This window comes from Castor canadensis, chromosome 3, assembly GCF_047511655.1.
Source record: "Castor canadensis chromosome 3, mCasCan1.hap1v2, whole genome shotgun sequence".
In the NCBI taxonomy this organism is placed as follows: Eukaryota; Metazoa; Chordata; class Mammalia; order Rodentia; family Castoridae; genus Castor; species Castor canadensis.
In genome coordinates, this window is record NC_133388.1 from 159167220 (window position 1) to 159183814 (window position 16595).

The window sequence follows — 16595 nt, forward strand, 5'->3', positions numbered from 1 at the left end:
CTGGTGCCTGGCCAGAAGTCATTCTTTGATCACCATTTTAATTAGAGAGGCAGAGATCATTCAGTTGAGAGATTCTTAACCTGAGACCCAGAGATCCCCAGAGAGTCCTTAGATGGATGTCAGCAGGTCCATAATTTGGATGGGGAAATATTACATAATTATTCACGAACCACTATCTGCAGTTTAGCATTTCTTTCTGTCATGATTGTAAAAGGAACAAACCACAGGAACAGTCCCAGTACTGTCACCAGTAGAGAGCACAAGTGCTTTCATGGCACATTACAGGTGTCAGAGATAACTTAGAATACTATTTACACTCACCTCTACTTTAGAATTACTCTAGTTAGTAGACCTACTTCTTTTTCTTCTCCTTCTTTTTGGTGGTACTGAGGTTTGAACTCAGGGCCTTGAACTCAAGCACTGAGACACTTGAGCCATGCCCCCAGCACTTTTTCTGCTTAGTTTTATTTTTCAGATAGAATCTGTGCTCTTCCCTGGGGCTGGCCTTGGACCATGATTTTTGCTTAGGTTTTAATGAATCGCTCTAGCTGCAGGATTGAGGTCAGTCCATAGACAGCACGAGGTGAATGCTGTTGTCCAGGTGAGGCAGGACGGTAGAGCTGGACTCTGGAGTATATTAGGAAACTTAAAATTATTTTATGGCATGTTTTCCTGAACAGTAGCAGGTTGCTTGGGATTTCTGGACACAGCCTTGTGAGGACCCTACAATTACAACTGGGGAATATTAATGTGTGTAAAGTCCTGCAGGTTTTACTCTTGGATAGTTGTGTGTTGTGTGTTTGTTGTTTCCTGTGGAATCGGATGTATTCTAGAGTCAGGCTCCAGAGATACAAATCCTTGCTGCATTACTTACTAACTGTGTGTGTGTGTGTGTGTGTGTGTGTGTGTGTGTGACAAATGACCCTAATTCTCAGATCTTCAGTTTGCCCCCTGTGAAATGCCGACAATGGGTTGTGTGAGGAGTACTGAGTTAGTGCATTCTGTTGATCTTAACCGTCGTGCAGTAAGTGTCATTTACCACTATGGATATGGATGGAACCATCTGTAAAGGCCCAGGAGCACCTCTGTCTAACTTCTTTTATTAGAACCACAGCACAAAAACCCTGAGCTACATCATCTAGTCCAACTCCTATTTTATAGCTGAGGAGGATGAAAAGTAGAGATTAAAAAATGATATGAGGGATAAAAATAGGCCAGTGTTACCTAGCTGAGGGCAAGGTGGGGCTGAGGATGCAGGTCTTAGTACTCCCAGTCTGGGGCTGCCTCTTCCAAACGTTGCTGCCATAGAGCCCTTAATGCAGTGCCAAGAGGGAGTAATAGCACCACAGCTAGTGATCATTTGACTCTTACTTTGAACCGGGCACTATGCTAAGTTCTTTATACATATTCTCTCATTTAATTCTCATGACAGCCTATGAGGTAGGCACAATTATTGTTCCCATCTTGCAGAAGAGGAGACTGTAGGTTGGATAGACCAAGTGACTTGCCGAGGGTAGAGAAGGTGTGAGGTATGGAGGACAGGAAGAGGCTGGGGTCAGGAGGCTGTTCCACCATGACACATGATATGACATGGGCTGCCCTCTCCATCTGTACAATGGAGAAAGGGAATCTATTCTTTAAAGTCCCTTTTCAACTTAAAAATTAACGAATTCTAAGACTTTATGATTATCAAGTCCTGAAGTATCATTTTGTCTCATTAACTTGCTATCTTATTAATTAGCCTTCATCTAAACGATCAGCTCAAGACGAATAGACTAGAAACCAAAGTCACCGAAGCTGTGGGTATTCCTGAAATGCTATTTCTGGTTTCCATGACAACACTAACATTGGGCATCAAGCTTGATGGAGTCAACTACAGCAGCTGGAGCCAAGCATTTGCTTGAGCACTGTGAGTGATGAGGAGACACACTGCTGGCTCCATAGTTTTCCTTTTGTGTAATGTACTGTCCTAGTCTGTTTAGGGAGTTGAAATGAAAACCAACTTAAGTGAGAATGGCGGAAATGAAGCATTGTATCAAGGGGAAAAGGACAAGTTTCAAACAAGTTGTAGAATGAGTACAAGCCAGGTACCCAGGGGAGTCACTGTGGAAACAGGGATGGAGGAAGGGCATTCAGAAGTTTAAGGGAGCAGAGGAAGATTGGCTCTCCTTTTACAAAGCTTGGGGAACAAGGTCTTCAGATGAGCTTTCTTAAGAACTGATCTTGCCAAGTTGTATTTTACTGCTTCAAAGTATTTTGAGTTCTCAGCAATAACCCACTGAAGATAGATAAGGCATCAAGCAGACAGATATGTTGAGGATTGAGGGAGCCACCAGGGCCAGTGCAGGAAACTGAGTTCTCTAGATACTTCAAGCAGAAAGGAATCCAATACATGGAATTAAGTTCTTACATAATTTGTGGAAGAGCTGGAAGGGGGAGGCCCAGCATCCACCACATAAAAGCACATCATTGGGATCAGGATGCTATCACCATAACTGGCGAGCAGACACCGGAACTAAAGTCTGTTGTTGCAATACACTATCTTCTACAACCTTGATCACCCCCAGAGGCAGCCTCCATGTCACTCTGTGAGTGTAGCTGACTGGGGTTACCTCATTCTTACCTAGAACCCTAGCTGCAAGGGAATCTGGGAAATGTGGTTTTTGACTTTTTAACTTCTACAGAACAGGAAGACTCATAAGAAGAAGTAGGAGATCATGCTGAGTGTCAATTCACAGTGAATATTTGTTTCATTTGAAATTTGGATTAACTAGGTAGAGGAGTTGGACACCCAAGAGTCCCAGTTGTTGACCCAAACTCTCTCCTCTACTGCTAGAAAGTCCATCAAGTAGATAGAAAGGGTGGAAATTCAACTCTTTAAGACAAAGTTTTCTTAAAATTCTCTCTGGTGCCTTCTCTGCTAGTTTATACATAGAGAATTGTTACTTTGCACCTGAATGTGGGCTGAGAACCTAGAGGCTGGGAATGGAAGGTATAGTGGAGGTGGTGGGGATGAAGGAGGAAGTCTGGAGAGACTGACTTTGGGTTGGCCCAGGTGTGGCAAAGATTGAAATATAGGCCTAGTCAGGTGCTCCTAGAATGTGCCTGACAGGAGTATGGGCACATTAAAAGCCTTCAATGGCTCCTTAGCAGTGTCCAAACTTCTTAGGTCTGAGGCACATGTAGCTCTCCTCACAGGTCCTGTCACCCCTGTCTTGTTCTTCAGGGTTCAATCATACCACACTACCTGCAGTCAACCATGTGGTTGTCCACTCCATCATGGTGTAGCCCCAGGCCTCTGCTCATACTGTCCTTTGCTGAAAATGCCTATCCAATCCTTCACCTGGCCAACACCTACTCACCCTATCCTGTAACACTCATCACCTTGTTCAGGCTCCCTTCCCTGCACTTTGGGATTGGTGCTCTGCTCCACGTATAGTTGTTCACACCTTTTACGAATCTTCTGGATGTGTCTCTTCTACAAGACTGCAAGCTCCTTGGTTTCCATACTGAATTCCCAGCACCTGGTACAAAGGGGTGTTCTGCAAAGGGTGGGGTGTGCAGGCATGCATTGAGTGAGTTATAAACAGGGCAGAAATTTCCATATTTCTGTTGTACCAGTAAAGACAAAGTCTTCAGAGAAACTTCCCCCATCACTTCTGCTTGGTTGAGTTGGATGAACATTGCAGAACACCCCTTTATACCAGGTGCTGGGAATACAGCAGGGAAATGATGCCAAGACTATACCCAGCAAGGCCTGTCACTGCAGCCTGCTCCTCCTGGCTCTTACCTCTTAGCCCTGAATTGCTATTCACAGGTCTCTCTGCTCTGCTCCTGGCTTCCATTTGCTGAACTCTCAGAAAGATGAGGCAATTGCTCAGTTTCTTAAGTTACAATGTGAGTCATTTCCCAATTTGAGAAAGCAAACAAGATGGTGAGGAGGTTTGATAGATAATAATAAACTGTATTCAGTCAGCTATATTATTATTATTTTTTTTTTTGAAAAAGGGTTCTAAAGCCATTCACTATTCTAGGGCTTTCTACCTAATTAATTAAGAGAAAGCCTGTTTGTACAGCAAACTCTGAGAGAAGACATGAGGAACATTTTCTAGTGAGATTTGAGCAAACTGCTTTACCTTGCAAGGAAATTCAATTCACTGGCAACCGTTTTCTCCCGGGCTAAACTGGGGTTGCTTTTTCTTTGGCTCCCTTGAAAAGAAAATTCGCCAGGGTTCTGGAAACCACAATTATTGAACCTCATACGATGCCTCTTTTCTTTCAGCTCATATGACAGTTACTAAAGGAGACTCATGTGATGTGGCAGGTTTTTTTTTTTTTTCCTTTTCCATTTTTCTGGCCCAATGGTACACACTCCCTGAGGGCCTTAGAGGGCTGTGTTCCTGAAGGAATTTATGACAGTCACTAGAGACAACTGAAATTTGAGCTGGTGTCAACTCTGGATTTCTCAGTGCCCCTCTGGCCTGTCTCTGCTTTATGGAGCACCAGTGCTACCCAAAGATGTGGGTCCGTTTGCCAGAATCTTCCTTAGACCAAAAAAAAAAAAAAAAAACATGACATTGCTGAGTATGTTTTGCATAGAAACTTCCTATGTGTGTCTCTATGGCAGAGACAATTTGTCCAAAGGAGTTTCCTCCAGCACATTCATCCCTCCATACACTTCTTGGGCATAGCTGGGTAAAGTGCACCCATAGCAGACCTGGCAATTCCAAACTCTTGGCTTTTGTCTGTGAACTTGGGTTCTACTTGTAAGCGTCAGAAAGGCCTTAATGAAGGTTGACATTCAGACCATATCTCAGTGTTTCTGAGAGAATCCATGGTCCATAGCACCTTGAATGCTATCAGCTACTGTTTACACAGCTCGCTAGGACGAAAGGTCTGAGATAGAAAACGTCCCAGGCACACAGAAGGAAACTGAGGTGTATAGCAGAACAGAGAGCCTGGCTTCCACAGTGTCCTTCTCCCCAGCCATCATCTACCTTTTTTTTCCCCTTGGCCAGTCATTCCAACCAGGATGTGGGGCAGTAGGGGTTGGGGAAGACCGCTGACCTTGTGTCTATCTGGACGTGCATTGTTATCTTTTGTTTTTCTCAGCAGTGGGCCAACAGTAGAGAGTATGCGTGCTGTGTATCTGTCTTGGGTTCATGAAATAGTCTCCATATTTGTCACACAGAAGTGCAGTCTCTAGTGACTATTGTTTGTGCTCTAGGATTAGGCTCTTTTGATGAAGTATTTATCTGGCTCTGCAGTCATCTGTGTACTCATCCCAGCTAGTACCGTGAGCCCCTTGAGGCCTGGGGCTGTGTCTTCTAAACCTCAACACTGCACAGCACCAAGCATGGTCTTTTGCCTTGATGCCTTCAGCTCACTATCTTCCATGTGCAGTCCCGAGTCAGACATCAATGAAACGAAGATGAATAAGGCCAGGTGGGACCTCAAAGGTGCTATTTGCTTTGGTGGGACTTGCAGGCCAGAAATACCATAAGTGTTTGTGGGATGACATCTTCGCATCAAGTTACTTGCTTACTGTCATCACTACCCAGTGAAGAGAAGGTATTTTTGGCAGGTACGGCAGATGAAACTCTGGGGCCTGAGGTTCAGAGGTGCCCTCCTAGCGCACTGGCCTGGGACAGAGGATGAAGTGGGGACGTTTGCACTTTGAGGAGTGTCTTGAGTTGCACTTTATTTTCTGGGTCCCCACTGCCTGTTAAAGTGTTATTTCTCTAGTACATCTTCCTACTGAGAGGAAACTCTTCATGCTATGCTAGGTTACCTACTGTACAGCATTGACTGGAAATTCAGAGTCAGACTGTCTTGAGTTTCAAATTCCTTTTCCAGGCTGGGCATGGTGGTTCATGCTTGTAATTCCATCTACTCAGAAGGTAGAGATGGGGAGGGTCACAGTTTAGGGCCAGCCCAGGGAAAAGTTAGAGAAACCCCCCATCTCAACAAATAAGCTGAGCATGGTGACTTTTGCCTGTACTCCCAACTCTGTGTGGGGGTGTAGCTAAGAGGATCATGGTCCAAGGCTGGCCCTGGGCAAAAATGCAAGAGTCTATCTGAAAAGTAACCTAAAGCAAAAAGAGCTGTAGGTATGCCTCAAGTGGTAGAGCACCGCCAAGGAAGCCCAAGACCCTGAGTTCAAATCCAGTACCACCAAAAATAAATGAATAAATAAATCACAAAAATAAAAAATAAATTTTTTCTATCTTCTCCCATTGGCCCCATGACCATGGACTTGCTATTTGACCTCTCTAAGTCTCACTTTCCTTGTCTGTAAGTGAGGATAATGGTGCTTTCTTTCTTTATTGTTTGAACCTAGCTGGAAACCACACACAGCCATCATGCATGTGCTCCAAGAGTGGAAACAGAACATTTACTTCAGGAGACATGAGCTAATTGAGGATATAGGGTCACCTTATTTCCAGTCACTCCTGGTTATGGGGAGGGGTTGCTGGGACATGGAAATGGGCTGCCTTGCCACCACCTTCTCTTCTAGACTCTTGGCAGTTGGTTTGTCAGGCCTACATATCCCTGGAGACAGAGTTCTCTGGTTGGTCCTGCCCAAGAATCACCTGGAGCAATTTTCTATGCAGACTCCTGGGCCTTATCCCCAGAGGCGCAGGTTTATTGAGTGTAGGGTGCTCGTTAGGACTCAACATTTTAATTAAGTTTGCCAAAGTGTTTCTGGTATCATCAAACCATTGAGGGTTCCTGTCATGGGCTGGTCTTTGTCATACCTCCAGTGATAAGCTTTTCCTGCCCACCCTAGCTCATGGAGGACTATCTGTAACTGCTGTCTTCCCGCATTTCTACTCATCCCACACACATGTGCACACCCAAGGCAATAAGAAAGACCTGGATGGGACAGCTAAGTGCCTGGCACTATACTAAGATTCATAGAAGATATCGCATGGAACCAGGTAGCCCAGTGAATGAGATAAATATGCCTGGAGATGAACAGGGGCCCAGGACCCTCAGAGGAAGGCGATTTAGGTCAGTGGAGGTCCACTAAGAAACATGTTCAAAATAGATGACCATAAGTCTGAGTGTTAAGCTGAAAAGGCAGCTGAAGGCTTCCCTAGCAGAGAGGATAGTGTGTAGGAGCTGCAGGTGGGCAAGCAGGTGTAATGGGATATAGAGCCATGGGCTGGTTGAGGAGGCCTAAGAGGAACAGAGTTCATCCTTCCCTGATCATCAGTGACCTGGTGTCAAGGACTGTAGGATGGTGGCTGATGAAACAACTCTCACAGGCTTATTTGTCCTGGGAACTTTCTACCTGCCAGATCCAGTTGTTGCGCCTCAGATCAGTGACAGTCACCAAAATACTTATTTATAGGAATGTTTTGATACAGGAAGGCTAAGGCCCCTTTTGCTGGTAGAGTCTCTCCCTATTCAGGAAGGCCATTGAGGAGATGGTTGGGGCACTGAGGTGGGGAGGAATCTAGTGACATGGCTGTTAATTGTCGTCTAGATGGAGACTTGGCGTCTTCCACAGCAACTCCAGTCTGTGGGTGGTAGGACCTTGAGGTGCTGTATTGATGGGAATCCTGTAGCTGAACTTAGATTCTTAAAGCCAGGATTGAGTGGGGTGTCTGCCACAGGCACTGCAGGCAGGGACGTGGGGCAGGGGGCATCATATAGGCTTGGATTTGCCATCCTGGCTCCTAAATTTATCTGTGACCAGCTGTAAATTCAGAAGTCTCCTTCCAAAGGTTCATACAATTAACTGTTGACTCTTCTGTGCAGTGCTTGGTGTTCATACCAAATCGATTTCCTCCTGTTAGTCTTGAGTCATTATTCCAGTCCTCAGAAATGCTTTCTGGTCCTGATTCTGTTACTTGGTTTATTCATGATTCCTCCCAACATTGTGCATAGAGAGAACCACAAATTGACCATCCCCCGACCCAGAAATTGGATAAGTGTTTGGAAAGTGTTACTGAGAAGATTTGCTAATGAGTCCAAGATATGTTCTAGACCCATTAAGTAGTCCAGGGTGTCTCCCTAACATAATCGAATCAGGTTTTCGGCTGTTCCCCAGTGGTTCAATTGGAAGGTATGAATAGAGCATGACGGGTTGAAAGAAAGCCCTGGTGCATCAGCTTATTGTACACCGTCTGGCATGATGTAATGCAGCAGCTGGCCTCTGACTAATGAGGGAGTTGGAGAGGGAAGAATTGATTATGGGCTTTCCAGGCTTGGCCAAGGGCCATGGCACTCGATTCAAGTGCTCTAAATACAGGAGAACTGCAAGTCAAGTGGTCCTGGGGACCAAAAGCAACGGTGGTCCAAATTACTTCTGAAATATCCTTTAAATATCTGTAAGCCCCGAGAGCTAGTCGTAGTCTGGAGGCCCAAGGGACAGAACCACCTGGGATCAGGACAGCAAGGGCCATATCTCAGGTATCTGGGGGCCGGGCTCACAGCGCAATGGCGGCGGTGTCATAGTGCTGAAGTGCATGGTGGCCTTTGTTCTCAGCTGTCTACGTCTCTTCCACAAGCCCACGTAGTTCAGTGCACACACACCAAATGCTCATAGGATGCAATTCCAGGTATCCAGACCTGCTACTTTTATACTCTGTCACAGAGGATCCATTCCTCTTTCGCAGTTTGTGAGGACAATGTTCCTTACAGTGTTTCCATGTCTCTTGCTCTGACCATTTGCCCATCTAACAGCCTCTGTCATAAGCGAGGCAGCTTTTTTGAAAGCTCATGTGCAGACTATTGACATGACCAGCCTTGTCTGACTGCTTTTCTAATTTCTCATTGAAAAGTAGTAAATTAACACTTGGACAATATCTCTAAGTATGATTAGCTAAGTTACCTTTACTCAGTTTCCCAGAAATGGGCAAAATTGTCACTTCAACTTTTGTTGTCTAGTACAAGATTCTAAAACAAGGTGGGCAAAATGATTCTAGCTCCTGTGCCAGTCCTTAGCAGTTGTCTATAGGTACCTGGAGTGCAGTGTTGAAAGGACCTGAAGGCTGAGTCCAGGCTGAGTGTGGGGGGCCAGAAGCTATTACTAATGTATGCCAGGCAAAAAGCAAGCAACAACAAAGGGATTACTAAGCTTGTCCTAAAGCCTGGGTGCCCGTACCAAGAGCTACTCAGCCATTGTCACTCTCTCCCCCTCTCCCCTTCATCTTCTCCCTCTCCCATCTTCTCTCTCTCTCAAAACAGCTTTAGTGTTTCTCCCTTGTCTCTTGGTGAGCTAAAATTCTCTGTCCTTTATGAATTTTTTGTGGTACTGGTGATTGAACTCATCAATCACCAGTAAGCTGCATGCTTACTAGACAAATGCTCTACTTCTAGAGCCACCTTTATGAAATTCTAATCATGTTTTAAATCATGTTTGCTAGAGTTTCTGGTTACTGTGAGTTACAAGAGCAGTTGTAGCTCTTAGCTCATGTCATTGTGTCCAGCACAGGTCTCATAATGCTGATGATTTCAATCTCTGTCTGTCTCATCCTGCAATCATGGTGACATTCTTTTCTCCAGTGTCCTTCATCTTCACCTGATCCCAGACGCTTACTTGTCTTATCCTGACCCTGTGATGGCAGCAACTGCAATCCCTCCTAACCTCGGTTAAATCCACCCCCTCTTCCCAGCTCGCCCCTTCTATGTTCTGATGCCATTAATTCTGTGATCTTCTCTGGACATTCAGTCCATTGGCCCTATACCATCATTCACCTCCTCATTTCCTCCATTCCCTACTTCCCCAGCTTTAATACCATAAGAAATCCCTGTAGTCACCCTGCAACTACCTCTGCCCTCTCCACCATGATAACCCAGACTAAATTCAACTTCTGTCTGTCTCCTCTCCCCTGTGTATCTGAGTGTGGCTGCAATAGAATGTTCACTGGTCTCACATTTCATGATCATCGCCTTCAAGTAGGCCCCTAATGCAGCCTAGAAACCGTACTCTACTTATTAGTCCATTCATTCTTCCACTGTCCCAGAACTAATCTTTTTTCCACCTGTATCATTAAAATTTTCATGGTTCTCTTGGTAGATGCCACAAACCATCTGCTTTTTGGGGATTTTGCTGAGAACTGAAAGGAAGCATCACATCTTCTGAGATCCAGTTCCTTGGCCATTTGCTATTGTCCAGGCTATGTCCTTCTTCTTCCCACAGTCCCTCAATGCTGCATAACTCTGCGTTTCCATCTGTCATACTGTCCTATTCTTCAGTTTCTCCCCAGGAACTTGGACTTGCTGAACTCTCAATAGGCACTTGTTAATTGAATGAGGATGTGAACCACAAGCAGCCCAGAGCACTGAGCTACTGCTGTTCAAGGAGACAAACATCTGTTTTCATCATTGCATTAGCTTAAAAAAATACATATATGTATGTGTACATACACACACACACACACACACACACACACACACACACACACATGCATTTAATGAGGGAAAACTTAGAAGGAGGCAGATAAGTTTGGGCAATTGCTCTCAGGCCCAGATTCCAGAAAAAAGGAAGGAACTGACCCCAAAGAGCAGATACAGTCCTGGTGCATCTTGAGAATTCTGGGAACAGGACCAAAGCCTGTCACATCCAGTCTATGTGTAGTGGCAAGACTGTGGGTCCTTGAACTTTCACATTAGCAGAACCAGAAAGGATGGGCTCAGATCCAAGCTCCACTGCTTTCTGGGCAGGAAGGAGACCAGGAGCAGTTTATCTGAACCCCTGAATCACTGGCTTCATCTGTGAAGTGGGAACAGCAACCACCTAAGGTGGGTGTGAAGAATAAATAAACCAACACATGTAAAATATTTAGAATATTTTACTAGTCTGGAAACTAGTAAGTGTCCAATGAATGTGGTTTAATTTACAAATTAGAACTATATTCTCTTTGAGTCTCACAATAATCTTGAAAGTTATTCTTGACCCTGTTTTACTGATTGAGGGTCTAGAAGGTTAAAGAGATGCTCAAGACCTTTTAGACAGAAAGTAGCAGAGGTCAGACTTGACTGAGATCATACAACTCTACTGCTGGGCTCATTTGGGCTCTCAGAGCCTCCCACTCCAGATGAAATTATTTTACCTTTGTCATAGAGATTCACATATCTTCCCACTCCAAACATGCCTTGCCCTCCCAGGGCAGATGGTACCAAGTATTTCCTGTGCCATCCATGGCCATGATTGAATCTAGCCAGGACAGGAGATGATGACTAGTGATGAGGCTGCAGCCCTGAGAAGAGGAAATAGTTGTGAGGCTGTGTACTGTTATGCTGCTGGAGTAGAAATGTTGCTTAAAATTGTCCTGGCTCAGGTTCCTCTTCTCTGGAAGAGTGAACCCAGTGCCTGGATTTTGGGGTCAAGCTGGCAGGACTGGAAGTGCTGATGGCAGAGACCATTGCTCTATGGCTAGAGGGATGACATCTTATTATGTGCCCACAAACCCACTTCCAACTGCAAAGGACACGGTTAAATTGGAAAAAGGCAAGTGTGAAGTTTCTCTTTTTTTACTGTGACTACCATACTATGCCTTGAGCATCCAAGCGAGGTTTGAGTCTGTAGATAAACTCGTCCTTCCATGTTTCTGGGACAAGGATAATGTTGGATGAGATGACAGTTCCCTGCTTCAGCGGATGGAAGTGGGGTACCCTAACAGTTTGCATATGGCTGAGTGTATCCCCCAAAGTTTCCATATTGACATTTTATCACCATTGTGAGGCATTAAGGGAGTGCAAACCTGCTCCAGCTATGATGTTTAGAGGCAGGGCCTTTGCGAGGTGATTAGGATTAGATATCAGGCAGAACCCCATGATCAAATCCCAGTGACTTTGTAAGAGAGAGAGGCCAGAGGAGGCACACATCCACACATGCTCCCTGTTTCTTGCTATGCCACCCTGGGACTCTGCCAACAAGAAGACAATTACCAGAGTTGCCTTTTGACCTTGGCCCAGAACCATTAGCCAAAATGAACCTCCTTTCTTTGTAAGTTTACCCAGCCACAGGTATTTCTTTTTAGTAACAGAAAATAGACTAACACAGTGCCTTTAGCTGGGGCTAGTCCTTCCCGCCCCCACCGACCTTCTCTATCCCCTTCTTGGACTTTGCAGCTAAATCAGGATTTGAAGGGGATTAGAAAAGTGATCCTAGATGCTTGCCCTAAATCCCAATCACCACAGCTGCAAGAAAGAGAGAGAAAGCCAAAAATGAAACAGTGAAGCCAGTCATAAAAATGAGAAATGGGAAAGGCCCATGATGTCATCCTGTCCAGGCCAGCTTGCCAGGCTGTGACTCGTCACTGAGTGCCAGCACACACACCTTGTCATTGCATTTCCACAAGTCTTAACAGTTTTAGAAAGGAGACATCCCCAAACACCAGTAGCCTGGCAGGAAACCAACCTTCTGCCACACCCACATGTAACACTGGGGGCCTGATAAGTCTAATATAATATATTAATATTAAATTATTATAATATAATAATTTGAGTTTCTCAAAACAGAGGCCCCACAAGCTGCCTTACGGGACCCATAAATAAGACCAATATAAAACCCGACATTTGGGCTGGAGATGTGAAGAGTGCTTGCCTAGCGTGTACAAGGTCCCAGGTTCGATCCCTGCCACCACAAGAGAACAAAACAAAATAAACATAAACCTGACCATTGTAGGATGTTTTAAAATCTTTTTCTTTTCTTGTTTTTGTTTTTGCTTTCTTCAGCATTTCTTTTCTTTTTTTTTATTCATTTATTCACATATGCGTACATTGTTTGAGTCATTTCTCCCCCCTGTCCCCCACCCCCACCCTCTCCCCCCCAGTAAAATCTTTTTCCAAAGCACTTTCATTACAATGGCTTGATTTCATTTTCAGAACAAGCTATTGAGAAAAGAGCTAGGAGTATTGCACCCATTGGGTAGATGAGAAAATGGAGGCACTAAGAGTTTTCAAACACTTCATAATTCAGAAAAAATAAAAAATATGTGGTGATGACACTAATAGCCATCTCACTGGGTAGTGGTGAGAATTTAAGGAAGTGATGTGAGTGAAGAGTCAACACATGGTGGCTGCATATGCAGGCTCTCTGCCACCCTCCCAACCCCAGCTCTCCTTCCTTCCTCAGCCTTCATTGCACCCTTCCTTAGGTTGTTTAAGAGCAAGGCTTTAGTTTACAGCTGTGCAGTGGTTCTGCACACAGGCATCGCCAAGGAGGTGAGGGGAACTAAAAGCCAGCCAAGCCCTGAGTCCCAAGGGCTGAGTTTTCCCTGAGATATCTGGAGGAGGTACACTTCTCATTGGCCCTGGGCTGGAGCAATAGAGGACAGAGCCACAGGTCCCAGGAAGGAGGACAAGGGCCAGGTACTCTGAGGCCCCAGGCTAGCCCCTCTCTAGGGGCTAGTCTTCATTTTTGGACCTACTGCTAGAATAATGTAGATCAGTGATCTCTGGATGCTGAGAAGAGCAGAGACTAAGCTTAGGCCCTGCCATGAAGGAGGATATTAATTAATGACTCCTTCAGAGGGAGGAAGGTACACGGAGGACTGGCCCCTGAGAACACTGTTCCTCTGGAGATCTTTGAAAGCAAGTGTTTTTGCTCCGACTGGGCTTTTTATTATGGGTCTTAGTCATGGCGTCAACACCCACCACGCATCACAAACAATTTAAAGGAAAGCCTGAAGGTCCCTCTAAAATTGTGGGCTAAACTGGCTCAGTTCCCATCAAAACAAATGGGTAGTTCACAAAAATACCACAAAGGTTCAAAGTGTTGTTGGAGGTTTCAAGTGTTGTGGTTTTGAGTTGAAATCATCAATCCTGGCAGTCCAAGTGACTGACTTTTCTTCAAGAAACCCTCAGGTCCCTTGAGGACTCAGAAGCACCATCCAGCTTGTCTCTGGAAGGGCTAGTTTTAATGGTTTTCAGGCTTGAGCATGCATCCCAATTCCCTGAGGGACTTGTTAAAAGCTAAGATCAGTGGGCCACAGCCCCAGAGCTTCTGATTCAGTAGGTCTTGGGTAGTACCTGGAAATTTGCATTTCTAAACAATTTCCAGAATGAAGTCCATGCTACCAGTCCAGGGATCATAGTCTAAGAATCACTAATCTAGAAAATAGATCTCTGGAAAAAAGTTTCAGGAAGTCTCAACCTTTCCATCTCACTGTGAATTCCACAAGGGTCAGAAACTAGTCTCATTCATCTCTGAAGTCATGTGAAGACACAGTAAGTCTTTAGTCAACATTTGTAAAATTAAATGAAATCCCAGGTGGTAAAACAAGGCTTCAGGTAAAGGGGATCAAATCAAGGAAGCAGGTGATGACAACCATGTTATCAAAAAGTTCCAGCGTGAGTGAGTCCTGTGAATGCAGTCATAGATTTTAGGACCCAAATCTTTGCCATTTTGTGGGGGAGCATAGCCACTTTTAAACTCTCAGTTTATGGAATCATAGATTAATCAAATCTTGAGCTGGAGAGGTCCAAACTGAGACCAGGCACTCACTTTACAGCTAGGGAGACTAAGGATTGACAAGATGACTCTACCTTTGCAGGGCTTCACGGCTCTTTACAGTCAAACCTTGGACTGCGATGTTACATTTTTCATCACCACAAGGCAGGTACTCCTAGAAAATTCTCAATATAGCTAGCATAACAATATGCTCTTTCAACTTTTTTTTTTTTCATGGTACTGAGGTCTCTATCACTTGAGTCACACCTCTGGCCCTACAATATGACCTTTGCAAATACTTGGGAGGACTCTGAAATATTTGTGTGAAGAAATTTTCACTTTCTGTCCAAGGGACTGCTAACAGATGTTTCCAGAAAATGGACTCTTCTGTGTGCTCCTCTCATACTAACTGTTGGTTCTGATGAAGGACATCCCTGTCACCTTGGCCTGGGGGAAGAACACACAACGATTTTCCTTTTGATCCCTATGACAGGACTTTCAAGAGTTAATACATTCCTGGTTGGTCCCTTTTCTGCTACTGTCTCCCAGATAGAGATCTGAATTCCCCCTCAACCAGACTGGCACAATAGCAATAATTGCTATGGTGGTAGAAACATCCACCTTGAAAACCACTGCTAGACTCAATTGACTTTTCTTTTTGGTGGGAGGGACTGGGAAGCAGACCCAGGGCCTCACATGTTATGCGTCTATCCACTAACCACTGAGTTCCATCCCCAGCCTCTGACTCAGCTAACTTTTTATCATGTAATTTTTCAATAAGAGACATAAGTTTTGTAATATGATACTAAGATTCCCCATCATCCATGACTTCTTGCACAAATTTCTGTCTGAATTTAAAGGTCTATAATTGGCTTCAGGCTACTTCTCCAACTAACTCTGTCTGCAACTCGTATTCACTCTCCTCCAGGGTCTCATCACTTAACACTGTTATCCACCACCTTCACTCCATCTTGGGTTTTTGTTCATGTGTCCTTCTCCATGTGTTTCTTCTCTTCAATCCAAACACTGCAAACTATAAGGCAGCTCATGTCTTATCTCACTGACCTCAGCCCCTGATATACCTGTTCTCTTAATGTCTGTTGTCAGAGTCATAGTTTATTCTTTCACTGTCCTGTTAGTTAAGTCTTCCCAGGTGGACTGCAAACTCTTTGACATTTTCTCTCCAGTGCCCTGCCAAGCTTATGCACCATACAGCACATAATAAAATACTGATCAAGTGCTTGCCCACCTAAGAACTGCATTGGTGACTTCTCTAGAAGCTAATTTGGTCATTTATTTTGGAAAAAGAAATCCTATTTGTAGCCAAGAGTCAAGTGCAGTCATACACATAATACCCTGATAACCTTCCTGAGTGGGGAGGAGAACTGATGTTTTCTGGAGTTTTGAAAGGTGATCATAAGCCCCAGGACTTCTAATCCTGTCCCTAACTCTCTTCTGATGCGCTTGACCTCTGCTCTTTTCCTAGAGAGCTCCTGTGAGAACAAGCGGGCAGACCTTGTCTTCATCATCGACAGCTCCCGCAGTGTCAACACCCAGGACTATGCAAAGGTCAAGGAGTTCATCATGGATATCTTGCAGTTTTTAGACATTGGTCCTGATGTCACCCGAGTGGGTCTGCTCCAGTATGGCAGCACCGTCAAAAATGAGTTCTCCCTGAAGACCTTCAAGAGGAAGTCTGAGGTGGAGCGAGCTGTCAAGAGGATGAGACATCTGTCCACCGGCACCATGACAGGGCTGGCCATCCAGTATGCCCTGAACATTGCATTTTCAGAAGCGGAGGGGGCCCGGCCACTGAGGGAGAATGTGCCTCGGGTCATAATGATTGTGACAGACGGGCGGCCTCAGGACTCAGTGGCTGAGGTGGCTGAAAAGGCCCGGAACACAGGCATCTTGATCTTTGCCATCGGTGTGGGCCAGGTGGACCTTAACACACTGAAGGCCATCGGGAGTGAGCCCCATGAGGACCACGTCTTCTTGGTGGCCAACTTCAGCCAGATCGAGTCACTGACCTCAGTGTTCCAGAACAAGTTGTGCAGTAAGTCCTGCTCCTCTGTGGCTCTTTGAGGGGGCCCATTAGGATTCATTCCTTCAAGTGTTCACTCTGTGCTACCATCTTCCAGGTGCTGTGCTAGCAATGGGTGTTTAGCCAAAGCCAAAAGAGAAG

The 16595-nt window shown here is 45.0% G+C and overlaps 1 protein-coding gene across 12 annotated transcripts in view; it reads left to right on the forward strand.

Moving 5' to 3' along the window:
- Window positions 1-16595, forward strand: part of Matn2 (matrilin 2) — a 132616-nt gene that overhangs the window by 24977 nt on the left and 91044 nt on the right. For all 12 annotated transcript variants that reach the window (XM_074068892.1, XM_074068883.1, XM_074068885.1 and 9 more), the window contains exon 3: window positions 15897-16466. In XM_074068892.1, coding sequence (XP_073924993.1) covers window positions 15897-16466 — 570 coding nt within the window. The remainder of the gene's footprint in view (window positions 1-15896; window positions 16467-16595) is intronic.